This window comes from Triticum urartu, chromosome 4A (genome assembly GCF_056163025.1).
Source record: "Triticum urartu cultivar PI428250 chromosome 4A, HENAU_Tu73, whole genome shotgun sequence".
Taxonomy (NCBI): Eukaryota; Viridiplantae; Streptophyta; class Magnoliopsida; order Poales; family Poaceae; genus Triticum; species Triticum urartu.
Genome location: NC_141876.1, coordinates 589,663,388 through 589,690,648, shown reverse-complemented (window position 1 = coordinate 589,690,648; position 27,261 = coordinate 589,663,388). Strand labels below are relative to the sequence as shown.

General features: G+C 44.4%; 3 protein-coding genes and 1 pseudogene across 5 annotated transcripts; 2 read left to right on the top strand and 2 right to left on the bottom strand.

The window, feature by feature from the left end:
• Positions 1-1,040: 1,040 nt before the first annotated feature.
• On the bottom strand, positions 1,041-2,543 carry LOC125553017 (guanosine deaminase). 2 transcript variants are annotated; one of them, XM_048716753.2, is made up of 4 exons: positions 2,301-2,543; positions 1,700-1,890; positions 1,440-1,544; positions 1,041-1,341 (listed from the first exon to the last, which is right to left on the bottom strand). In XM_048716753.2, exons 1-4 carry the CDS (start codon positions 2,341-2,343, stop codon positions 1,189-1,191), a joined length of 492 nt encoding a protein of 163 aa, XP_048572710.2. In that variant the 5' UTR covers positions 2,344-2,543; the 3' UTR covers positions 1,041-1,188. The 2 variants fall into 2 exon arrangements, with proteins under 2 accessions (XP_048572710.2, XP_048572711.2); XM_048716754.2 differs by having other exon boundaries at positions 2,328-2,543.
• Positions 2,544-5,346: 2,803 nt separating this feature from the next.
• LOC125553019 (flap endonuclease 1-B) lies at positions 5,347-11,750 on the top strand. Its single transcript, XM_048716755.2, has 17 exons — positions 5,347-5,526; positions 5,645-5,761; positions 6,344-6,402; positions 6,536-6,595; positions 6,693-6,746; positions 6,836-6,884; positions 6,972-7,019; positions 7,224-7,289; positions 7,892-7,942; positions 8,029-8,148; positions 8,222-8,306; positions 8,856-8,934; positions 9,664-9,772; positions 9,843-9,899; positions 10,007-10,056; positions 10,138-10,186; positions 11,281-11,750. Exons 1-17 carry the CDS (start codon positions 5,362-5,364, stop codon positions 11,452-11,454), a joined length of 1,392 nt encoding a protein of 463 aa, XP_048572712.2. The 5' UTR covers positions 5,347-5,361; the 3' UTR covers positions 11,455-11,750.
• A 145-nt stretch (positions 11,751-11,895) lies between these two features.
• On the top strand, positions 11,896-14,922 carry LOC125553020 (uncharacterized protein C24B11.05-like; annotated as a pseudogene). Its single transcript, XR_015601739.1, has 8 exons — positions 11,896-12,564; positions 12,943-13,052; positions 13,157-13,222; positions 13,323-13,420; positions 13,502-13,627; positions 13,720-13,989; positions 14,075-14,140; positions 14,231-14,922. The product of XR_015601739.1 is annotated as an uncharacterized protein C24B11.05-like (transcript).
• Positions 14,923-21,900: 6,978 nt separating this feature from the next.
• LOC147976924 (uncharacterized) lies at positions 21,901-23,463 on the bottom strand. Its single transcript, XM_087521025.1, has 3 exons — positions 23,025-23,463; positions 22,168-22,928; positions 21,901-22,068 (listed from the first exon to the last, which is right to left on the bottom strand). The coding sequence occupies exons 1-3, from the start codon at positions 23,461-23,463 to the stop codon at positions 21,901-21,903; spliced, it is 1,368 nt and encodes a 455-aa protein (XP_087377151.1).
• Positions 23,464-27,261: the final 3,798 nt, after the last annotated feature.

The window sequence follows — 27,261 nt, the reverse complement described above, 5'->3', positions numbered from 1 at the left end:
ACAAAGTTGGAACCTGATAGGCGGTGCCAACGCCGCTCGTCGTGGGGAAGGCCTTCACGGCAAGCACACTCGACATGACGGAGAAGCTCATCCACCATCAGCACTAGCAGCGCAGGCTTAGGAACCACGGGGGGCTCTCGCTCGTTGTTGTCGGCCAGCAAACTTCGCTCTTCATGCTGAGGAGGCCTTCATGACGCACGAGCTTGACACCGCGGAGCAGCTCTTCTGCCATCAACGTGAGCAGGTCATCCTCAGTCACCACAGGGACGGGGGTATATGGTCCGTCGCTGCCGGCCTATCCCGTCCCTCTTTGGGAACCGCAGGCGCTCGGCCCATCGCTGTCCGACTCCCTCACCTGGTTGGACGTTTTAGCTCTCATGAGCATATCCTCTTGGGTGAACAGTAAATTCAAAACAATATCAAACAATTAAAAAAATGATTTCTTTTACACGTTCATCTTTGTATCGAAGGGAAAGTTGTGGTGTACCCCCATAACAATGTATCTTTATCCCCATTGTCCATTCTTGCATCAAAGTTCGTGCAAAAAAACTTTTCTTTTTTGTTTCTCCCAAATAAAAGAACATTAGAACTCGAAATTTCGCAGATCAACATCACACAATTATTGTTATGTGCAGAAAAGTTTTTGGATTTTTTTTTTGCACAACATGAATTTTTAAGAATGATATAATTCATTCAAAATTTGAAATTTGACAAATTTATGTTTCATAAAAAGAATCAGAAACACCTTGTACAATGAGTAACACTTGTGTATAGTTGATCCGCAAAGTTTCAAGGTCAAATGTTCTCTTGTTTGGAAGCAACAAACAAAAAAGAAAAATTTCTATACAAGGATAACACGAATCATGACGCGAACTGAATTATCTAGGTAGAGGGTACACTGGTATGGGGGTATAAAAAATCCACACTCCCAAAGCGTGTTTGACAATTTTCATGCGAAACAGACTAGTTGTAGTTCTGATATTTTTTTGTACATGTTCATGTTAGTATCCTCAATTAGTATCTCAGAATTAAGCAAGATCAAATCAGAATCACATGTTATATATGCTATTTGACAGTTTGTAGTTCATCACCAATGACAGATTTTTTTTGACAATTGCATTATTTTTTTCTGAGCATCAAGGGCTTCCGTGGTGTGAAATCACATCAATGTCGTCTTTATCTACACAATTAGTACATTTGGAATTTCCCCTTGGTGTTCTCAAGGAGTTGTTCAGCAAGCAGGGCTCCATTCCCATCCACTCGCTTTATCTCCAAGTTGGCGTTCTGGTAGCAGCTTCCCATGGCAATAGCAGTTTCTGCCGTGGCTCCATACACCAGCCTCTGCATTGCATTGTAACATTCAGCTTGATTGATTGATTGTCGATTAACAAATTAAGCTATACTCTACCAGACGAAGAATGCTAGAGCAAGGGGCGAACCTTGATCCGGGATAGACGAACAGCGCCGAAACACATCGGGCAAGGTTCGCAGGATGCATACATTTCGCAATCCGACAAGTCGATCTTCCCGAGCTTCTTGCAAGCCTAGAGTGAACGCGAAACACCGGTTATTCGACACAAACGGCCAAACATTGATTGGAAATGAAGTATAGAAACACACTAAGTAACCAAAAATGTATAAACAGCAAGCACCAAGTAGTTGGTGAGGATAGCCTCTGCCCACAGGGCACCTCAATCACCTCTCTTATTGCAGTAACTTCGGCATGGGCGGTTGTATCGGTGTTCTTCACAACCATGTTATGGCAACTGACCACTACTTGGTCGTTGCGGACCACGACCGCGCCAAATGGGCGCCCATGGCCACGGTCGACCGCTCGGTAGGCCTCTTCTACCGCTATCGATAAGAACTTGTGCTCCCTATCTTGCGCGGCTGTTCAAAGAAGCAAAAGCATAAACAAGTCAGTCTTCTCTTCAACAGTGTTTCTCCAATTGCAGAGACTAACAGAGATAAGCCGGGACTTATTTAGTCAATCAAAAGGTAGAATGATAATAAATAAAAATAAAGTAAAGCACCTAGGTAGGTGGAGCAACTTATGGAATGTAGAGAGAAATTAGCACACATAGACAAACAAGATCCTCATGAACTCGGAAAGATCGTGCAGGACGACAGCAGACAAAAGATGCTGTCCCTCTCTTGTATGGCCGGAATCCCCAGATTTAACAGACGGAGGAGCTGGAGCTAAACAAGTGCCCGAGGGCTGTTTTGGTACTGGCGATTAAATCCCGCCTCCTTAGTATTGAGCTAAGCAGAGCACAAAACAGAGTAGCAAGCAATCTGACCCGCGAGATAACCGGAGCAGAGCGTACCCTTGGCTTCCTCCATGTGAGGGCCGCGGAGGAGGAGGGGAGCGGATCGGCGGAGCGAGCGACGAGGTGCCTCCTGTCGGCCCCGTCCGTCCGTCCGTCGGTCCGTGGGAACGAGGAGGAAAGGAAAGTGCTTGGTGCCAGGTCGTCGCTCGTCCAGTCTGACGCCCAAGGCTGCTCAAGGTGGAGCATCGGTCCACATCAGCGCTCGCTAGTGCAGCACTACAGCTTCTCACACCAACGACGTGTAGATTTTATTGAGTATCCGGTGTCAAACTTATAATCTGGGCAACCAGCTGCTCAACATAAAACGTGTCTAGACAAATCTAAGACAAGACTTTTGGGACGAAGAAAATATTATGCAAGCTCATGCTCTAGTGAAGGGAAGCTGTGGTGTGACTCCATAATAACCACTAATATATTGACCGAAAAGATCACTCTAGCGGAACCTTCGGCCCTGTATGTTTGGACTTTTACTTCTGCTTTGGTAGATTTTTCACTTTGACAAAAAAAAACAGAAAAAACTCCTAAATACATGCTTTTTTGTTTTAGATTTTGGCTTATACCATCATATAACAATATTGATTCATAAGTTAGAAGCCAAAGAAAAAGCCCCTATTTAAGAGCTTTTGTGGCCTTTTTGTTAAAATGAAAAAGCTGCAAAAGTAGAAACAAAAACTCAAACAAATAAAGGTCTCCATATGGTTTTGGATCATATTTAGATGCTCCAAATCCAGCACACGAGCCTCCATATTTAGATGCCATGGGGCATTGGTTTGGAGGGCGCTCCATCCATCGACCGCTCACGCGGGATGTGATCCCGCGCGGCCCATCCTTTCCTGTGTGCCAATTAATGGCAGCCGTTGCATGTCAACTGCCCATGGCCATTTTTGTCACATTTCCCGCTCATTTCCCCCTCCGCCCATGGCTATAAAAAGATCATCGCCATGTTCAATAGCTCATATCCCTTGCCGCCCACAATCGGTCTCGGAGCATGAGAGGGGCCGTCGTGAAGTGTCATTAAAAATTATATTAAGGATTACAGAGCATCCACTGAAATCTTTGGGTGCTCCACCTCATGCTTAATATGATTTTAAACAAATACAAAATCAAGTTTGATATTTCAATTGTTGTTTGATTAAGATGGAGAAGAAACCGTTCTTAAATTCCCGCCAATGGTTGAGATGTGTAAGCTCCTAATCTAGTGTATTATGTTTGTTTGTATCTCGTAGGTCAATCTAGAAAAAGAGACATGTCACTGATCCATATCCAATATTGATTTTTTGTCTTCACCTTTTTTTATCTCTACTATTAAAGGGGAACGAGAGTTGGTCGTTGTACGTTCGCCTTCACCCCTGTCCCTCCCCTGTTTGGTTCCCCCTCCTATACGTCACCCCTCCCCACGTTCCACATTAGCTCAATCAAATCAAATCATACGAAAACCTCAACTAAATCAAAACTTTCCTTGTGTTCCCCTACCCATACCGAAATCACATCTTACCAAAACCTCAACTAAATCAAATGTCCCTTGCCTTCCCCTATCCATACTCAAATCAAAACTTATGAAAATCTAGAATACGGTGGGTGTAAGGTATATGTCAGACACGATTGATGTTGAACCATTTGACAGTTAGCTAGTGTGTGCTAATGGGATATCAACCGATGCAATTAGGTTGCTACTTAGGTGCCTCATTGTTTCAAAAGATCTTCATAAGAAATTAGGAAGATTAAAATCTAAGGGATTTTTCCTACATCCCGTGTTCGATTCACATGATTCAACACTGTAAGGTTTTTAAGGGTTCTTTTACATCGCGTTTCGTCAAAAATTTGGATCCACCCAAATCCCTTGTAAAATATCCTTCGTCTTCCATTATGCAATTAAACACATCAAAATCTCATAGGATTCAAATGAGCAGGACGTTGCAATCATGTGTCAAATCCTTTGTATTTAGAATTCTACAATAGACTATCCTGCAAAAAAAAAAGAATTCTACAATAGACCTTTTTTCATGAAACTAATCAAGTGTATGTTTTATGGCGGCACCTTAAACATGATTAATGTGCAAACGCATTTCCTCATACACAAACAATTTTATGCTATAATACTGAAAATTGCTTTTGGATGTTGGGCTCCAATAAGCCCATTTTATTGTTTTTCTTAATATATATATTTGAAGTGTTAATTTTTGTGACTTTTTTGACATGTACATTTAAATATGATCTATGTACCTACAAACTATCATATGCTACACATTTGTAGACATGTGTGCATAAAAAATTACATGGATTTGAAAACAGCAAACAATATGCACATTGTTTGCTTGAAAATTCATAAATGTGTCTTTTTTTACAGCTCACATGGTAGTATGTCGCAATGAGATTTTATTTTGTAAGAATTATTTGATACTTCCAAATACGAATTTTTATTTTTTGTTTTCTTAAAAAAAGTGCCCACCAGAGCTTGGGCTCTAATACGCCTCTCTCCTGTAAATAATATTTTCTGATAAGCCTAGTAATTAGAATACAATACTTTGATTGTTAGAAAGTTTTCGTTGATAGACGGTCACTTGTGAAATGCTAAAAAACATTCATTGTGGATGGAATGTAAGTCACATTACTACGTTTAAGTTATCTGATCTTTATCATTATTTCAGCATATAAAGGAACTCCTTTATTGCAGGGAACTTTTTTAGGGGTATAAAAGTTTTATTGCTCAAAATGCACATGATGTGGGATACAAAATGGATCATGTGGTTGGACCAACTAGGCATGTCACCCCTGATCAAGAGAATGTGAAAACTTGGCTTACCTATCGGCGTCGCTATTAGCAGCCCGGCCTTCAAAGGAAGACATACAATTAAATAATTGAGACCTACTATTAATCTCCCTGATAATGTTCCCATGTGCTCCCTGACTGGGGAACTGGTAAAAGACATCCAAAGGGCATCATATCAACTCTTTTGATTGTAGGTTTTACATGGGCCGGGCCTACGAACAAGAGCTAAAATCTTCCAGGCCTATTTAGAGTGACAGGCGAATGGTTCTAGCCGTCGTCTTCCTCCTGAAAAAAAAGAGAGAGGCCCAAAAAGTCTATTATCCACTTCACCGGCGGCGGGAAGAGGGTCTTGGACAAGCAGCGGCGGGAGCGGAGACGGTCGGAGGTTGCTCGCCGCCGGCCGCCGCCGAAGCAATGGGAATCAAGGTACTCTCCTCCAGTGGGTTTCTGGCTCGCCGCTCCCGTTTTCGCTCGATTGTGGGTTCTCGATGTGACGGCCTCTCCCTCCCTCACTCTCTCTCCGTCTCTGCGCCTCGCGCGCTAGGGTTTGACGAAGCTGCTGGCGGAGCACGCGCCGAGGGCCGCGGTGCAGCGGCGCGTGGAGGACTACCGGGGCCGCGTCATCGCCATCGACGCCAGCCTCAGCATCTACCAGTTCCTGGTGAGTCGCCGTCGTCCGCCGCCCCCCTCCCGCATGTTGTATTCCGTTCCGCCTGGATTCGGGTGGTGCGAGTTGTGCTGCAACCGGATTAGTTCGGAGATGCCATTCTTCCACTCCGGGGAATGGTTCTGCTTCATGCTTGCTGCCGTTGGGCGATTGATTGCGCTTGGGCTGGTTGGTTCACATGGGAGCATTGTGCGTGCCATGACGCCTGCCAAAAGCTTGAGCATATGCCAACACAATTTTCATCTGGTCTATTTTGTGTAGGAGGCAGGTGGTTGCCAGTCGCTAGCAGCAAAACTGCAATGTTGAGAGTGTAAATTAACAGATACAGTAAATTACCATGTGCAAGCTTTCCATATGTCAGTTGGCAAAATGGGATGCTTATAATACTGTTAGTTTTAGCTCTCCTTATGCTGACAAAAGGGGTTTCTTATTAGTAAAACTTACAGAATTCGCTGGTAAACAATTCCATTTGTGCTACTCCTTTGTTTATTGTATTGTAGGAGCATTTGCCAAACCATGTGGTTAGGCCATCTGCTTGCCTTATCTGCCGTATAATACTGCTTCCCATTTCTCTAGGTTGTGGTGGGAAGGAAAGGAACAGAAGTTCTTACCAATGAGGCCGGTGAAGTCACAAGGCCAGTGAAAATTGTTTGCCCATCCATTTGTTTATCTGAAATGTTGTTGAAGTCATGATGTTTATTATTTTTTCTTTGCGGGGCAAGTCATGATGTTTATTAGCTCATATGGTTTTTTATTTCTAAACTGCAGTCATCTGCAAGGCATGTTGAACCGGACTGTAAGATTGCTTGAAGCAGGAATAAAACCTGTGTAAGTTTGATCCATTTCTGTGGCCGGTTGGTCGCTGTTGATTTCTTGCTTACTGTAATTGACACCGACAGGGTTAACTGCTGAACGTTTATGCCAGGTTTGTGTTTGATGGTGAGCCACCTGACCTGAAGAAAAAGGAACTGGCTAAAAGGTATACACTGAACCATTCCATTGCTTCCATTCTTTACTCTCATTGTCTTGTCTCAACACATGCTTTGACATATGTTCACTGCTTATTAGGTCTTTGAAGAGGGATGATGCTTCGAAAGATCTTCATAGTGCTATTGAGGTGACTTGCTCCTTGCCCTCCTCCTTACTCGTCATGCTTCTGTATTTGTTGTGTTGCTGGACCTCTGAGGTGGCAATTGCATTGCAGGTTGGAGATGAAGATTCAGTTGAAAAATTTAGCAAAAGGACTGTGAAGGTAATTGTCCTACAATTTGGGGAAGGACTGAAGGAGGCAATAATTTCGTGTGTATATGTGTAGATTTAATTCGGATAAAGTACCCTAACATTCATTCTGCCAGTTTGAGCTTTGTCTGCAAACTCAGTATCATTGTCTACCATGTTCTGAAGTGGTTCCAACTTCCAAGCACATGCTAAGGTTTTTTGTTCCTTCTCTTTCCAGATCACAAAAGAACACAACGATGGCTGTAAGAGGCTGTTAAGATTGATGGGTGTCCCTATAGTTGAGGTATCATTAATGCTTTAATCCATTGGTTGCTTCAAATATTTTTGTTGTAGTCGCAGATGAGTTAGTTTCCTCATTGATGTGCTTTTTCAATGCTGAGGAGATTTAATGGAACATTCAGAATCTTTTGCATATAAAGAAGTAGTCACCAGGTTTTCACTTCAGAAAAAAGAATCACCTTGCTTGGGAGGCCTTAAATCTGCCTCAAATCTAAGTTCTCTTAAGTGTAGGCTGATAATGTTTTCTCAGTCAAGTGTAGGATTCTAAGTTTTAAGCCTAGAAACTGTTCAGGCATGTTCAGCTTGCAACCTTGTCTATTCAGGTCAGCTTAGGCGTAAAAGAAAGGCTTGACCTTAGCACATGAAAAAATGGGACATTGGATGCATACCACATGAGTAGTGATACCTTGGCAATCAGCAGATGTTCCCCGTGATTTAGGAAATATCACGAAAGGAAAACAAACTGGATTGGGCTCTGCTTCTCATCGAGTGAAATTCTTCTAAATGAACAGCATGCCGTACTAAGATGCAAGCATATTAGCTGGCTTTCATGAGCTTTACTGTTTTATGTATATACCTAATCACTTTGTCTGAATAATTATGCAGGCACCAGGTGAGGCAGAAGCACAGTGCGCATCACTTTGTAAGAACCATAAGGTGCATCAGACAAACGATTTTGGAACAACTCTGTATCTTTATTACCCAAGTAGCATGACTTAACTGTATTTCATTGGGAGTGCCAGGCACATGCTGTCGCTTCAGAGGATATGGACACACTGACTTTCGGTGCTCCAAGGTTTCTTCGCCATGTAACTGACCTTAGTTTTAAGAAATCTCCTGTAACAGAGTTTGAACTGCCAAAGGTAAATTCTTCTAGTTTTTATCTAATGTTTTTTTTTCATCTGAATATCATGGCTACTCTTCACTATTTGACAGGTTTTGGAGGAACTTGGACTAACAATGGGTCAGTTCATCGACTTATGTATTCTTAGTGGATGTGACTACTGCGAGAATATTAAAGGTTTACCTGCATCATATGTTTCCTTACACACTTCTGATATTAGATTGAGTCCACAGTATGATGTAGCTCTTCATGATTTGCTTAAATAGTTGCACGGCTCTGAAAATATTAAAGCTGTTTCTCTTTATTAGTTGCTCATGTCATGCATGGACACAATATACTCAATTCCAAATCTAGCTTCTGCAGAACTGTGGAAGTGTAATGTCTCAGGCTTCAGATTCATAATACTCCCTCCGTCCCAAAATAATTGTCGTTGATTTAGTACAACTTTGTACTAAAGTTGTACTAAATCAACAACACTTATTTTGGGACGGAGGGAGTATATTGTTTGCGTTCACCATATATGATTTAAAATGCATGCTCCTGTCAACTAAAAAGTGAATTAGTGTCAGTTGAATTTTGGTTTTGCTTATATTGCAGCGAAATTGGGTGCTGTTTATGTTGTTTCCATTTTTGAATCTTGACAAATCTTCATTATACATTAACAAAATGGGTCCAAAACCCACAACCATTTTAATGTTTGTCGGACTTTGGTCTTGGTTTGAATAGGTATTGGGGGACAAAGAGCCTTGAAACTCATACGTCAGCATGGTTGCATAGAAGAAGTTGTGCAAAATCTTCACAAGAGGTATGCTTATCCTTGCTAGTGTTTTATGTTGGCAGCAAAATATTAAGACACTCTTTTTGCAGTCCATCTATTTAACTGTGCAATCAAACTCCTCATTGAGAAAACTATGTAATTGAACACTAGGCACACATTTTGAATGATAATAATGATGTTCCAATGTTGTTTTTTCATCTGAGCATGCTAAAACACTGATACAGCCTTTCAATGTAACCATGCGGCCACTGTGTCCATCAACATACATCCTAAACAGCTTCTGTCACCATCCTGCACTCTCGAACTACTCCTGTTGCCATTTCGTGGTGCTTCATGAGCTATGTTCTGGTGCTATGCCACTGTGGTGTTCCTGCATATGTCATGCCACCGTATCGCTCCTGTGCTGCCGTTCTCTCTGACCCTGCCTTGTGCTGTTTGCATCCAACCCCAGATTCATGGCGTCAATGGGGCTGATTTGTCCGGTATCTGGCATGTCTTGACTTTTGATGACTAGTTTGTGATGAATGCACTGTAGTTTTTTATATAACATAACATTTCGGTGGGCAATTGTTTATTACTCCTGATGTCAAGGTGGTAGTTAATTCTCAGTTTTGTCGAGGCAATGAAATTTAAATTTTGACCAGAACTTTGAATTTCTCGGGCTTTGCAGTAGACAACTATGTCTAGTTTTGACAAGGTACTCCCAAGTAATCTAGAAATGTTAGGTTTTACTTAACACACTCATATGATCCATAGGTACACTGTTCCAGAAGATTGGCCTTACCAGGAAGTTCGGACCTTGTTTAAGCAACCTAATGTTTGTACAGAAATTCCAGATTTCCAGTGGACCTCAGCAGACAAAGAGGTTATGCTTGATAACTCATATCATACGGTCCATATTTTTCCACAAGCTGATAGTTGCTTTCTGTTTCCAGGGCCTTGTGAATTTTCTGGCATTTGAAAACAGTTTCAGTTCTGATCGAGTGGAAAAGGCATGAATGCATCTTTATTTCATCTGAGCACTCTTATTTAATCTCTTGTAATTTGAATTATAAAATTGTTGATTTGTTGACACAATGTTTGTATGTTTATTCATTAGGCAGTAGAAAAGATAAAGGCTGCTAGCGATAAATATTCCCCAGCAGGGCGGTAAGTGTAATCTGCCTTGTATCTCATGGATAAACTCATAAAGATTGATGCACCTATAAGATAATTATTTTATTGTATCAGAGCGAAGCTTTTGACACCAGTAGCTAACCTATCAGGATCTACAGAGAAGGTATGGTGCTAGTCCCCTAGACTTATTATTTGTCTCACATGGTTCAAATTGACTTCCCTTCCTTCTTAGTAGGGTAGTTTCACATTTTTTACAGAAAAAATAATGCATCATAAATCTCTCTTCTCTCTCTCTCTCTCTCTCATATACAATATTACATACTGCTTTAGTATCTACAGTCCGTGGAAGTTACCACTGGATGTGTCCATTATGAATGGTTTTATGAAAACATGTCGGCAAATTAGTTTGAGCAACTGCTTCATCCCTTTTTGTTTCCTTCCTTGCGGCCCATTATTATTTGCATTCAAGTGAGCCCTCTCTGTAGATGGACTCGCGGCACAGTGAAATAGGTGTTCATGAATGGGGCAAATACCGCTCAGGGTGAGCAAGCCCATGAAGATGGGATACTATAATACAGAGAAATGTACCATTAACTGAGGGTGAAAAGTTCCGATGGGAGAAGCTAAATTCTTCTTGCTTTGGTAATAAGATGTCCTTTTGAAACCGAAACCGTAATAAGTGTTGAGCCTCTTTTATCTAGTGTCCCAAACAATAATAGCCAATTCAGACTCATGTATATCTGCTAAGACACTTTAGAATTGAACAATTGATCCCGCAATTTTTGTTTTTGTTTGAACAATTGAAGGCTAACAATTAAATGCCGCACAAAGTAACAATAGTGCAGACAAAATGTATCTATCCGTGAATTGGGCTCCGCTCACACATGCGGTGTTCTTATCCACGATCCCATGTGGTTAACCTGCTGTGCACTGGCCTGGCTTACCCACACAGAGGCATGCAGCCAACTCCATGACACCTCGCAGATTATTTATGCAACTTTGATGGACACAAGTTCTCAGTTGGTAGATTGTCTCTTCAGATATTTGTTTTCTTCAAGTATTCATCATTTCTTCTGGCGTGGAGTAGCTGAGTGTTGGGTTATTACCTAATTTTCTTTCTGATTTTTCTGGGCATGTTTTGAATTTTATGTGGTTGGATAGGAATATATTGATATCCAGTCGTGTACAATTCTGAAAACCAAGAAGCACTGTAATGCTGATCCTTATCTTATCCGCTCGTATTTTACTGGATAACAGGAATCCAAGTGCGTTTTAGGTGCTTCAGGACAAGGTCTGAGGAGCAGGACTGCTATACAAGTATGCAGTAGCTCAAGCTCTGGTTTCAGATATGGTAGTTCTAGTTCAAAGCCATTGGTGCTGGGAAGGCAATCAGGAGTTCATGTGAAGCCCCCCACCTTTTCTTTCATCTAAATCTGGAGTTGCTTTGGTTCTCAAGGTTACCTAGTGAAGCTGTGGCCAAGCTACAGGAAGAATAGATGGCCACTTGGAATATGTCAAGTGAATGCTATGGTTGTAATTTAGGCTTGTCTTGTAATCTAGAAAATTAGCTTCAATGCTTCAACTTATTCACTTCTAACGCTGCTTCCTGCTAGAGTGTCGCATGGTGGCCAGCAAGTATTTGGTCGCCTTTTGGCTATAATATGGAAAATTGTCAGCGAGCCGGTGTTTTCGCTGAAAAAAATATACATATACCCCTTGCATTATCCTGAACTGGAGTATATGTTTTGTTAAAATGCGTGCTATGTTGATCATATAGGTTTTCAGATTCTGCACGATCTTTTCATGGAGCAGAGGTTGTACAGTAGCCTTCCATGGTCATGATATTCAGAAAATCTGAGAAGTATCATTTGAACCGCAAAACTGGAACGTATCTTTGATGTTGGCTGTGCCATTTGGGTTATTATTGGATTCTTAACAAGTGGAGCCTTGGAAATCCTGATGACATCCGTGCCATTTGGTTATGCCACATGATATGCTCAAATATGTATTAAGTTGGAGCCTTGGAGATGTCTGATTTGCCATATCTTATATTCTTGTTCTGTCCCATTCTGTATGACTTCAACATAGGCGGCTGGGAAACAACTACACTTGGAAGGGTACCAATCACCGCCAAGTGGGTATATTCCTCATGTATGCAAAAATCCAGGGTATTTGATACAGATGCTGTAATATTCTCTGGTTCTTCCAACTCGTGCTAAATATTCTCATGCCACTTTTGTAGGAACCGGGAGGTTCTGGCTTGTGGGCACATGAGAGCCTTGAGATTTGAACACTAACCTGTTTTCTTCTGTAGGAAAGTGGCATCCTTGACCTGATGGAAAGTTGGAGACAGACATCAAATTGGCTGCGGATCATTCTGAATGCTGGATTTCATGCCATCAGTCTACCAAAGCATCTGAGCATCTGTTCTGTTCTGTATGTTACCAACTTGGCCTGCTGCTATAAATATAGCACCAAATCTACCAGGTTCAACACCATTCATTGCCTCATTGAAAGCCTTCCATTGTTTATTGTCGCAAGGTAACCGACTCTTTTGGCTTTCTGCAAGTGTTTTTATTTTCTTTATTCATATGTTCGCTGGAGCCAGTATATGTTCAGGCTAATCATGCTGGATTGAGGTGTCATGGTAGATGTATTAACACTTAGGTAATATCAGAAATTCAGAATATACCTTCCACTGGGTGTGAATAATATAGTGAGATGTACATTACAATGTCTATGTCAGATGTTAGTACCAAAGTTCAGCCATTAAAATATTTTTGCTGAGTTGTCTGATTTTAGAGCCAAGAGAATGTCTGCCGTGCTTGTTTTATACCTGGCACACTACATAATTTATTTTAGTTAATCTTCTGGGGAATATGTTATTGCTTTCTCATGAACTGCTTATTGTTCTTTCAGGTTGCTATCTGATTGTGTTATTTCATTTAGCAACTGCCTCTGCTTTTGACTGTAGAAGATGGCTGCTATTGTTGAAGGTCCCACTCCTAAGTATGAGTGCTTGCTATTTGGTATGTACCGTGCTTTTATAAATCTGAAGAGTTGTTTGTTTAAATTATTTGTTCTTATTGTTTTGTACACTCCAGTAAAAGCTGTTCACTATTTGCGACTGCAGATTTGGATGATACACTGTATCCTCTTAGTGCTGGCATCAATCTTGCTTGCCGCAAAAATATTCAAGGTGTGAATAATAAGTCATTTTTTCAGTATCTTCCTACTTTATGAATCGTTATGTTTTTATAAATGATTGGAGAGATTAACTTTGAAATTTTGGCTACCAGATTACATGCGTGACCATCTGCAAATTGAAGAAAGCCAGATTGCAGAGACGTGCCTGAAACTTTACAGGGAATATGGCAGCACAATGGCTGGTCTTAAGGTACAATTTGTATTCATTTATTGTTTTCCACGGAAGAGCTTATGTTTTCCTCCTAATCATACGTCTGTTAATTCTCTGCAGGCACTAGGTTACGAGTTTGACAACGATGAATTTCATGCAAATGTTCATGGTAGACTGCCATATGATAATCTGAGGCCTGACCCTGTTTTGAGGACCCTTCTACTTTCCATTCCGCGGAGAAAAATAGTAAGCGAATTTACCACAGTTTATTTGCTCTTGTAATTTAAAACATAACACCTTGCATTAGCAATTAATTTGGAAAAACTTGCTTGTTGTAGATATTTACAAATTCGGATAAGGTTCACGCGGAGGAGGTTCTGGGCAGGTTGGGTTTGCAGGATTGCTTTGAGGGCGTGATATGCTTTGAGACACTGAACCCACCACCAGCCATGCCGGAGGATCCTATGGCGCTCTCTGGTGAACCGTCTTCCGACGTGGATGATCTCTACGGATCGGATGGCAGACCTAAATCACCCATCCTGTGCAAACCCACCATTGAATCCATGGAAGCCGCAATTCGGATTGCAAATGTCAATCCCAACAAGACGGTATGAAACAACCCCTATTAGTACATGGCCAAGACCACCCCCTAACAACAATAACAACCTGATAGTTTTTATTTCAAATCATCAGATCTTCTTCAATGATAGCATCCGGGACATCGCTTCAGGAAAGGCTGCGGGCTTCTACACCGTGATTGTAAGATCGCGTCACGCATAATTCCAAACTAGACGTGCTTCCACGTCCAGGGAAAATGTTACACCTGTAACTCTTGTGAATTTGCTGCAGGTTGGCAGGTCAACACTCGTTCCAGGGGCTGATCATGCACTGGAGAGCATCCACAACATCAAGGAGGCGTTGCCGAGATATGGGAAGTCCACGACTGGTCAGAATCTGATGCTGTTCCTGCTTCTGCTGCGGTAGAAACATCAGTTATTGCTTAATGTTGTGTTCCCAATGGATTGGCTACCATCGGAGAATGGAATGTTGCATCACAGGTGCCAAGCATGGACCTGTTTAACAAAGAGTAGCATTGTATTCTCGACCTTCATACGCTGATACACCTCAGAAATGCCGCCTCTCCGGTGAAGGGTGAAAAAGGTACCAGAGTATCCCCAAAAAGTACAAGAGTAAACATATATTTTCATATGGGCAATAGACTTGAATGTCAATAAACACTTTTTTGCTTGTTGCAAAACCCACTTGCTTGCATGTAATGCTATCTTGAAACAAATGCCTCAACGGTTAAAGGGAACATGGGGGTCATAGTGGCCATCTTCTCTCCATCAAGAAAAGTAAGAGGAAATTTATATCTGGTAAATCAACAGTTCGATGACCATCCAACATACTCCCTCTGTAAACTAATATATGAGCGTTTAGATCACTAGTGAGAATAGGGAATAGGTTCCAGGCTTCCAGCACGTTAAGCATGAGATGAGAAAGAGTCTACAGCTTGCATCCTCTCCACAGATAATATTCTTGCTGCACCAAGGAGCATTTCTTATCTGGAAGAAACAAAGCCCATATGATTTTAATCATGCCCGGCAACCACTCTGGAACGGCCACCTTGCATCTAGGACGTACGCCAAACCAGTTCACCATAAGTGTTATAAATAAAGCAATCAACCGAAGGATACACCAAACATATATTGCTGATTTTCGTGACACAATCTTCAATGCCACTTTGTTGAATGCCATACACCAGCTTGATGGTCATTCTTTTAAGCACCGGCGCCCATCTGAATATAGGAGTATTTGTGATGGAGTCAATCTCAGTGTCTTCTCTGAAGTTGTTGATTTCTACTTCTTCAAGAAGAGTCAAGGAGATACTTTGGCTCCTCCAGTTCTTGGGCTCATCACAAAGACAATTTTCATGAAATTTTGATGTTTGTGACTTCTAGAACATGAAAAACGTTAGAATGCATTTTGAACAAGTAAGTATGTGTAAGATATATAAGCAGCATGGAGAAATACCTGGCACCATGCTGGTAGTATAACCTTAAGCCCCTGTATAGCTGTTCGAATTGATAAGTAAATAGGCAGTTTTTCGATTAAATTAATCCATGAATAAATCATGAGCATGACATGGACAACATTGATAACACACTGATTACGATCTAACAGAGCATGTACTACGCACATAGTAGAAACATCTACGCATATCGCTAGTACTGCTACAACAGAAAGAAAACACAAGAGGGATAAGCGATGTATACCCTCCAATCGGCCACGCGGTGGCGGTTGCGGTGACAGCAGCCGCGGCATCCTCGGCGGCCTTCTTGTCGGCCTCAGCCTTCTCAGCGGCGGCACGGTCGGCGTCGGTCGACATGGTGATGACGAAGGTGGTGCGGACGTAGATGAACAGAAGCGAGCAGTCGCGTAGTCGCTACCCAAAAACCTAATCGCCCCTCTCCCGTACAGGATCTGGAGAGGCGGGGTTTCGGAGGCCTGCTCTCCCGTCAACCGTGTACGCGGTGAACGGGATGGAGTCGCCGACGGCAGCAGCAGCAGAGGAACGACGTGGGCGTGAAAGCGGAGATGGAGATGCGTTTTGTTTTTCGCGGCGGCTAGGGTTGGCAGTGCCCCACATATATATGTGCGACCGCGCGTGGAGAGACGTGGGATGAACCCACGTCCAAGTCGGTAGCCCATGATCCGACGTCTCAGATCGTGGCCCTACCTGTCAAAGACTCTCCGTTCCTGACCGGCAAAAAGAAGCACATAGGAGTGAGCTCGGCTCGGCTCAACCCGCGGCGCGTCGCGTCGCGTCGTGACGAGGCGTGGCGAGGCGAGCGGAGGAGGAGGAGTGCGCGAGGGCCTCATCTCTTCTCAAGCTCCAATAGCATGAGGGAGAGAATCCCTTATAAACCACTCCAACTCTCCTTCTACTTCCGGGATGGGACTAAACTTCCCACCACCTTGTCATGCCACCTACATGGGCCCTTAGAGATTAAATCTGAAATTGTCATATGGGCTCTAGGCCCATCTCATATTTCAACAATCCCCCACCAGATCTCAGGGGCCCACTTTGTCCTTTGTTTCAAACGCTGTTTTGATATACCAGCATCTCAGTGGAGACCGATTAAGGTTGAGCTCCACCTAGACCAAGTAGCTACACTCCTTCACAACTGAACAATGGACTATGCCTTGAATTGTCAGTTTGGCGTCAAGAAGTTTCACCACAAGTCTCACTGATACGAGGCTGCCGAAGGCCGACCCCTCGGGTGGAGCATATTAGTCACACTCCTGGCCTGTTCATGAGCTTGCTAGAGATCACCCCAATCTGATAGACTGTGACCAACAGTCGGGCTCATATAGGTGTGTTCCTCCAAAGATCGCTCTGTAGGATAGCATCTTGCTTATACATATAAGCCTTGGAACACATTAAGACAATAGTCATCCTTCCATACAATTTCCGAGAGTATTGCATCTCCAACAAAGTGGGTTAGTAAAGTTACTCCCCTCAGTTCACCGATGGCTTGTTTTCCCAGGTCCTACTTCACGGGATCTCCGATCACATAGGTTGGGTTACTATCATGGCAACTCATGTGGGTCTCATACCCATCTCCCTTGATGCGCTATCTATCACAACACGTGATAGCCCTTTAGTAAAGGGATCTGCCAGATTCTTAGCCGTTTGAATATAATCCAATGCTATCACTCCGGAGTTCCTCAATTTTCTGACAGCTTTCAATCTCATTCTTATGTGTTTGTTGGACTTCATGTTGTCCTTTGAACTCTTCACCTTGACAATAACTGTTTGATTGTCGCAGTTCATAAGGATGGCCGGAACTGACTTATCAACCACTGGCAAGTCCATCAACAGATCTCGAAGCCATTCTACTTCGCCACCCGATGTGTCTAATGCTGTTAATTCTGCTTCCATTGTCGATCTTGTTAAGATCGTTTGCTTGCAAGACTTCCAGGAAACAACACCACCTTCAAGAGTAAACATATACCCAGTTGTGGCCTTCATCTCATCAGCATCAGAGATCCAATTCGCATCACCATACCCTTCAAGTACCGACGGGTATCCGGTATAGTGAAGTCCATAGTTCATAGTACCTTTCAGATAGCGCATAACCCTCTCAAGAGGACGCCAATGTACATCACCCGGTTTGGAAACAAATCGGCTCAGTTTGCTAATAGCAAATGCGATGTCAGGCCTCGTTGCGCTCGCTAGATACTGGAGTGAACCAACAATCCGAGAGTATCTCAATTGATCTATAGCTGTGCCTTTAGACTTTCGAATCAGCACACTAGAATCATATAGTGTTTGAGATGGTTTGCAGTCCGAATATCCTAAGCGACTCAACACCTTCTCAACATAATGGGATTGCAGAAGTGTAATCCCACCCTCATCATCTCTCAATAGCTTGATGTTCAAGATAACATCAGCCACTCCAAGGTCCTTCATCTTAAAGTTCTGAGATAGGAAAGACTTAACCTCCTTGATCAACTTGAGATTAGTCCCAAATATCAGTATGTCATCAACATACAAACACAGTATAACTCCTTCGCCCCCACCATAGCGATAGTATACACATTTGTCGGCCTCATTAACAACAAAGCCAACAGATGTCAACGTTTCATTAAACTTGCCATGCCATTGCTTAGGCGCTTGTCTCAGGCCATACAAAAATTTCACCAACTTACACACCTTTCCTTCCTGACCATCCATCACAAAGCCATCAGGCTGTTGCATATAGATTTCCTCCTTTAGCTCTCCGTTCAGAAAAGCCGTCTTAACATCCATCTGATGAATGAGAAGGCCATGTGAGGCCGCCAGCGAGAGTAATACTCGAATGGTGGTCAGTCTGGCCACAGGTGAATAAGTGTCGAAGAAATCTTCTTCTTCTTTCTGGGCGTAGCCCTTGGCCACAAGCCTAGCCTTGTACTTTTCTATCGTACCGTCGGGCCTAAGCTTCTTCTTGAACACCCACTTGCATCCCAATGGTTTGCAACCATAAGAACATTCAGTAAGCTCCCAAGTCCCGTTAGCCATGATGGAATCCATCTCGCTACGGACCGCATCCTTCCAGTAGTCAGCTTCTGGAGATGCATACGCTTCTGAAATAGAAGTGGAATTATCCTCCACGAGGTATATGACGAAATCATCACCAAAGGTCTTTAAAGTCCTTTGTCTCTTGCCCCTACCAAGGGTTTCCTCATTATCCTCCTCAGGATTTTCATCATGTGTTTGATTATAATATTCCATCGGAATGGCAGGTTCAGGAGTCTCCTCAGATTCCTGTCTAGAAGTGCTTTGTACATCTCTCATGGGGAAAAATGTCCTCAAAGAATGTAGCATCTTTAGACTCCATAATTGTACCGACCTTCATGTCAGGTACCTCAGATTTCACTACTAGAAATCTATAGCCAACACTATTCATAGCATAGCCCAAATTAACACAGTCCACAGTCTTTGGTCCAAGCTTACGCTTTTTGGGGATCGGCACATTAACTTTCGCCAAGCAGCCCCAAGTACGTAAGTACGAGAGTGTTGTCCTTCTCCCGGTCCACTTCTCGTAAGGAGTGATCTCGTTATCCTTTGTTGAAACTTTATTCAGGACATGACATGATGTCATTATAGCCTCCCCCCACCATGCCTTGGATAAACCCGACATATCTAACATGACGTTAACCAAATCAGTTAGAGTATGGTTTTTCCGCTCGGCAACCCCGTTTGACTGGGGTGAGTAGGGAGGCGTCCTCTCGTGAATAATGCCGTGTTTCGCACAAAAGGCATCAAACTCTTTCGAGAAGTACTCTCCACCACGATCTGATCGGGCTCGTTTAATTTTCTTTTCAAGTTGATTCTCAACTTCTGCCTTATAGATTTTGAAGTAGTGTAGAACCTCATCTTTAGTATTTAACAGATACACATAGCAATATCTAGTGGAATCATCTATCAAAGTCATGACATATTTCTTTCCACCTTTAGTCAACACACCATTCATCTCACAACGATCAGATGTATGAGTTCTAGTGGCGCCAAGTGTCTCTCCTCTGCTGCCTTGTGAGGCTTGCGAGGTTGCTTAGATTGCACACACGAATGGCACTTAGAACCTTTGGCTAAAGTGAAACTCGGGATTAAATTTGATTTTACTAGCCGCGTCATAACGCCGAAACTAATGTGACAAAGACGTGAATGCCAGACTTCAGATTCATTAACACTCCAATGAATATTGTTCATGGCTTTATTGCATAGGTCTGCAAGAGAAAGGCGGAGCATGCCTCCGCATTCATAACCCTTTCCAACAAATAGTCCATATTTCGTAACAACTAATTTATTAGACTCGAATACCAACTTAAATCCTTCTCTACATAGAAGGGAGCCACTAACGAGGTTCTTCTTGATGGCGGGGACATGCTGCACGTTCTTCAGCTGCACGATCCTTCCCGAAGTAAACTTCAGATCGACCGTACCAACACCAAGAACAGAAGCACTCGCGCCATTCCCCATCAGTACGGACCCGTGACCCGTGGCCTGGTAAGAAGAAAACAATGAAATGTCAGCACACACATGAACACTGCACCTGTGTCGACCCACCAATCGGTGGACGGCCAAACTGAAAATACAGCAAATAAATTACCATACCCAGATGCACCACTCTCATTATTACTCACAATCATATTGACAGACTTGAAATCCTGCCCTTGCTTCTTGTACTTGTTTGGGCACTTGTTGGCCCAATGTTCAACCGAACCACAAGTAAAGCAGCCCTCATCCTTCTTGTTCTTCTTGAAGGTCTTCTTACCCTTCTTTTTAAAGTCGGCACTCTGTTGGACAACGTTCTTTCCCTTGGGCTTGTGGGAATTGGAGTTCTTCTGATGCACCATATTGGCCACAGAAGTTCCTTCGACCCCTTTTTCGTGCAAGTCCTTTGCCCTTGAATTCTGCTCAACACTCAGATGGCCAATGACATCCTCCACAGAGAATTCATGCCTCTGATGTTTCAGAGTGGTGGCAAAGTTCCTCCAGGAATTGGGGAGCTTAGCGATTATGCAGCCCGCGACAAACTTGCCCGGTAACTCGCACTTAAGAAGCTCAAGCTACTTAACAATGCATATTATCTCATGAGCCTGCTCCAATACAGGACGGTTTTCAACCATCTTGTAATAGTGAAACCGCTCTATAATACACATCTCGCTCCCTGCATCGGCAGCCCCAAACTTAGATTCGAGCGCCTCCCACAAGTCCTTGGCAGACCGCACATGCAAATATGCGTCAACCAGCTTATCTCCAATCACGCTCAGAACTGCCCCGAGGAACACGACAGTGGCCTCCTTGAATGCCTTCTCCTGTTCAGGAGCGATCGCTTCTGTGGGAGTCACACCGGCGACCCAGAACACGTTCATGGCCGTGAGCCATAAGGTGGTTTTAGTCTGCCAACGCTTAAAGTACGTCCCCGTAAACGGGGACGGTTTCAGTGCAGCAGCAAAACTAGAATTCAAAAAACTCCTACACAAATTAGGTTTTTGGATTGATAAGTAAATAGGCAGTTTTTTGATTAAATTAATCCATGAATAAATCATGAGCATGACATGGACAACATTGATAACACACTGATTACGATCTAATAGAGCATGTACTACGCACATAGTAGAAACATCTACGCATATCGCTAGTACTGCTACAACGGAAAGAAACACGAGAGGGATAAGCGATGTATACCCTCCAATCGGCCACGCGGTGGCGGTTGCGGTGACAGCAGCCGCGGCATCCTCGGCGGCCTTCTTGTCGGCCTCAGCCTTCTCAGCGGCGGCACGGTCGGCGTCGGTCGACATGGTGATGACGAAGGTGGTGCGGACGTAGATGAACAGAAGCGAGCAGTCGCGTAGTCGCTACCCAAAAACCTAATCGCCCCTCTCCCGTACAGGATCCGGAGAGGCGGGGTTTCGGAGGCCTGCTCTCCCGTCAACCGTGTACGCGGTGAACGGGATGGAGTCGCCGACGGCAGCAGCAGCAGAGGAACGACGTGGGCGTGGAAGCGGAGATGGAGATGCGTTTTGTTTTTCGCGGCGGCTAGGGTTGGCAGTGCCCCACATATATATGTGCGGCCGCGCGTGGAGAGACGTGGGCTGAACCCACATCCAAGTCGGTAGCCCATGATCCGACGTTTCAGATCGTGGCCCTATCTGTCAAAGACTCTACCGACATCTCAGACTGTGGCCCTACCTGTCAAAGACTCTCCATTCCTGACCGGCAAAAAGAAGCGCATAGGAGTGAGCTCGGCTCAATCCCACAACCCGCGGCGCGGCGGGACGAGGCGGAATGCGCGAGGGCCTCATCTCTTCTCAAGCTCCAATAGCATGAGGGAGAGAATCCCTTATAAACCACTCCAACTTTCCTTCCACTTCCGGGGTGGGACTAAACTTCCCACCACCTTGTCATGCCACCTACATGGACCCTTAGAGATTAAATCTGAAATTGTCATATGAGCTCTAGGCCCATCTCATATTTCAACACGAATGTGATGCATCCCAAGGAGACGTAACATCAATGCTCCAAAAGCATGCCCCTCTGTATTGAGATTTAGCTCCAATGTAGAAAAGTTGGTAACGGAAAGCTTGTTCATCTCATGCGCAAAGTTCAGCAGCGCTACATCCGAATGAGAATGATTCTGCAAAACGACATCATAGTTATTAGGCATCAATCGTCGAATTAACTGATGCAACAAAAAATCTAGTAGATTCAGAAAGAGGACAGACAAGAGACATACATGGACAAATATGTCCAAGATCAGGACATGAATGCGAGAGGGCTTCGAACATGCGCCTTCTTGGTCGTTCTTGTTGTTGAGCACCCCATCTTTGTATTTGTAGCTCTCTCTCGTCACTAACCTCAGCCTCTCGAGCAACCAAAAATCAGACACAAGAGGCCACTGTGCAAACAAGCGTGTCAACAAGACCTTCTCCACCATTGGTGCCGAGATGGGCACGTTTAGGTCAGCGTTGGCCAGGACCTTCAGCTTCAGTTGCTTAAGCAGCGGAGTCCCAATGTCAATGCTCCGGCATTCCGTGTCTCCATAAGCATCAAGGTCAAGCTCCTCTAGCGAGGTCGAGTAGACTACAATGCTGTGTGTATGATTATCCTTGGTTGCCTTGAGAACGCGCAAGCGGGGGCATCGGGCGACCAATGTGGCAAGGGCGGCTACGGTGCAACCGTCGAGGGACAGCCTCTCGAGTGCGGGGAACTCGCCCGCCGGTGGCAGTGTGAAGCGGACGGAATTCAAGCTCATTTTGATCGCCGTGGTGCGACGGAAGCTGGGCAGGTCGACATTATAGCACTCATGGTAACTGTCGTCCGTGAGGACGAGCTCCTGGGGAGAGAATCCTGCCATGGCACCGAGAAAGGAGGCGAAGCGAGCGGCGCCAATTTTGTACTTTCTACGAATAGTGACGTAGTTGAGGCAGAGGAGAGACACGACAAGGCCGAGCACGGCAGCCGCTTCAAGGGAGGCGAGCGCCGCGATGAGCGAGTCTGGATCGGCGTCGCGAAAGGTGACGCTGAGCACACGTAGGCGTGGCGCGGCTGAGTATGGTGCCAAGGTCGACAATGTTGCCGGAGAGGGTCAACCTCTCGAGCACGGGGAGCTCGCCTGTGAGCGGCGGCTTGAGGCGGAGGTGACGCATGTCCAGTTCGATCGATGTGGCCCGGCGGAAGCACGGCATGGGATTTCGAGGGGGAGGTCTGGTTTTACAGGAGAAGGCTGCGGGAGGACGAAGACGAGCTCCTCCGGTGAGAGGCGCGCGGCGGCGCGCAGCAGCGACTTGGCGCGGATGTCGTCGGCCTTGCCCCACTCCGTCGACGGAAAAGACGGGAAACGGATGTCGAGAAGAGAAACGGCTGCGGGGAGAGCGACGCTGGCGAGCGCCGCTTCGATCTTGCTGATGGGGACGTCGCGGAAGGTGAGATTGGGGAGACGGGCCCAGAGGCCGCGCCACCGGCGCGAGAGAACACCGGTGCGCGCGGCGTCGCGGGCGCTGCCCAGGCGCAAGAGGATCTGGATGAGCATGTCTTCGGGGAGGGAGCTGATTCGGTCATCTCCTTCTGGACCACAAATCGGGAGAGCTCGGCGGTGGCGGTGGCGGCGGCGGCGAGCGCCTGAGGCCATCACAAACGATATCGAGAACGGGAACAACTCCACTCCGTGGAGGCGTGTGGAGAAAAGAAACTTCTTGTACGCGTCGGCCAAACCCAGATTCCAAGCCCGGACACGGCCCATGAAGCAATATATTTCCATCTTTCTTCTCTCGGGCACTTCGGATAGGACAAGGTACCCAACCCTAAGTTTTTTTTAAAATAAATGCCACACGTTTGGCACGAAACAATTCCGCCCTAAAGTGTTGGTAAGTTTAGTTACCCGAGAATGGTAAAGCATAACAACTTTCTGTTTGGATGGCAAGTTTCAGTGTTTTTTGATTTTTTTCCTCGGATGACAATTTTAGTTGTAAAAAACGTAACGGCGGCGTTACTTCGTGCCACACGTGTGGCACTTATTATTTAGAAAAAAAATATCAACCCCAAGTTTAGCATAACGATACCTATCCCTCTGTTAGGGTTTTACTCCTCCCGACGGTGCTTTGCTCTCCGTCGTGGAGATCTTCGATCCCCTGCCTTCTCCGACACTATTATCGGCCTCCTGGCCAGCGCGACGAGACTTTAGGGTTCTCCGTGTCACACTTCTGTTTCCTTTGTCTCATGATATATGTTGTCGGGCTCAAGGCCAATCGGTCACCCTTATTGTACCATGCCACTTTCTCGTCCTAGTGATGTTGACCTCAAAACTGGATTATCTCATAATCCTTGTGGCATGGCCATGCTTATCCAGGTCCACGAGGGACCTAGAGTATATCTTCTAGATCGGAGGGCAAATCCCATCCTGCTTGACAATGTCTCGCGGCATGAGTCTGGACAAGCCCGAAACTAACCTTGGTAACTACCCATTTATGGAGAGTAACGTTTGGTCGGCCTAAAGCAGGTGGGTCACCACCTCAAGTCCATGCGCCAACTCAGGTTTTAGGACATAGAACATATGTTGTACTAGAGACTCACAGATGACCTATCGTTGCGTCTCATTGTTGAGTCTATCTGACCTGGCATCCATCCCAGCTCGGATCCGGTCACCCGTACATGACCTCAGATCCAATCAGGTCCATGTAGTCCGGTTAGCATCAAATGCTCCGTGACTAGTGGAGATAAAGTCATCCATGTGTTGCATGCTAGTATACTAAGATATGAACACACATCACTATCCGACCAGGGACCATTTAAAACATATCATACAACATAATATCTCACAGACAAGTCTCATACTTGCCGACATGCATTATTGATATCATCCAAGGACTATATTGATTCGTAAACACACATGAATTACCATCATCTCCAAATAATCAGTTTCACAAGTTAATATTTTAGTTTCATATTTTTTTCACTCTTTTGAAATATGCGTTTTCTCATGCATAATTGCATGTTGCAGTGGACATTTCTCCATACATCAGTACATGTAATGATGGACCTTTTTCATGCATAGTTATGATGAGATGATATGCTTCCATGTTGAGATAAATACGTAGCTAGGCTTGTGTATTTAGGTATATAGGATACAAATAACATGCATGGTGCATGTTGGATGGGTACTTTCCATGCATGGTGGCATGGTGAGTCGGATCGATTTGATTGAGCGCTCATGCTGGTCAAAAGTCCCGTGCAAACAGTTTTTTTTCAACAAACGTATTGTTTCAGAAGGTTTCTGCAACAGAGGTCTTGTTTCAGAAAGAAAACAAATGGTTCAATGCTGAAGTTTTTTCAGCAACAGAGGACCTCTTCTTTAAAAACTGAGCATGAGAGAAAAACGAGCCGGTCGCTATCTTTCTATCTTGTTCAATCCCAAGCTGCAGCCGCTGCTCTCTCGTTGCTAGAGATAAATAATGGTGAGTACGCTGAGCAGACCTAGCTCAAGAATACCGGCCGTAATGATCCGCCTTCTGCAGCCTAATGAAAAATTCAGTCACCTCCGCTCCTACTTTTCTCTGTGCGAGTGCGGCGGTGAGGGCCAGCCGGCGGCACGTCGAGTCACCTCAGCATAACTAGCGCTGTGCACAGCAGTTCGATTTTCTCTTCATCTTTGATAAGCTGGGTAGCTAAGAGAAAATGGCTAGCTAGCTAATTACGTTGATATACAACATTAGCCAAACAGCTTAAAGTATTCTCAATACTCTAAAATATCGTGATATCTGAAAACTGTGGTATCTTATAGCTTCACGCTAAAATACTGTAGTTTTTAATACTTTGGGCTTTTTTAGCACTCTACTATCAAACACAGCCAGAGTCTACTTTCAGAAGGTTTCTGCAACAGAGGTCTTGTTTCAGAAAGAAAAAAATGGTTCGACGGTGAAGATTTTTTCTTCTGCAACAGGGCTCTTGTTTTGGAAATGTAACCACGGTTGCAGGAAGTGTCGGAGGAGTTCCGGCGTTAGAGCGTACGAGGCCAAGTATTGCAACACGACGCATATTTCAGAAACATAGCTTTAGTTGCAGAAATTGCCAGAGGAGTGCCTGGTATGAGAGCTCGTCGTCGTCGTGCAGTGCCCGGTGTGAGAGCTCGTCGCCATTGTGCAGGAATAGAGGCAGATGTTTGAGGTGCTGGGTCAGAGGAGGCGCGGCGACTCCGGCGGCCGGTGGCGCTCCATGACCGTGGCGCTCCGGCCATGGCGGGGCAGTGGTACTGTCTCAGCAGACCTTTGCAACAAGCTAGGTGTTCCAAAGCCCCTGAGCGCAACAAGCTAGGTGTTGCAAAGGTCCTCAGTGAAGGAAATATGCCCTAGAGGCAATAATAAAGTTATTATTTATTTCCTTATTTCATGATAAATGTTTATTATTCATGCTAGAATTGTATTAACCGGAAATATAATACATGTGTGAATACATAGACAAACAGAGTGTCACTAGTATGCCTCTACTTGACTAGCTCGTTGAATAAAAGATGGTTAAGTTTCCTAGCCATAGACATGAGTTGTCATTTGATTAACGGGGTCACATCATTAGATAATGATGTGATTGACTTGACCCATTCCGTTAGCATAGCACTTGATCGTTTAGTTTGTTGCTATTGCTTTCTTCATGACTTATACATGTTCCTATGACTATGAGATTATGCAACTCCCGTTTACCGGAGGAACACTTTGTGTGCCACCAAACGTCACAACGTAACTGGGTGATTATAAATGTGCTCTACAGGTGTCTCCGAAGGTACTTGTTAGGTTGGCGTATTTCGAGATTAGGATTTGTCACTCCGATTGTCGGAGAGGTATCTCTGGGCCCTCTCGGTAATGCACATCACTTAAGCCTTGCAAGCATTGCAACTAATGAGTTAGTTGCAGGATGATGTATTACGGAACGAGTAAAGAGACTTGCCGGTAACGAGATTGAACTAGGTATTGAGATACCGACGATCGAATCTCGGGCAAGTAACATACCGATGACAAAGGGAACAACGTATGTTGTTATGCGGTCTGACCGATAAAGATCTTCGTAGAATATGTGGGAGCCAATATGAGCATCCAGGTTCCGCTATTGGTTATTGACCGGAGACGTGTCTCGGTCATGTCTACATTGTTCTCGAACCCGTAGGGTCCGCACGCTTAAGGTTTCGATGACAGTTATATTATGAGTTTATGAGTTTTGATGTACCGAAGGTTGTTCGGAGTCCCGGATGTGATCACAGACTTGACGAGGAGTCTCGAAATGGTCGAGACATAAAGATCGATATATTGGACGACTATATTTGGACACCGGAAAGGTTCCGGGT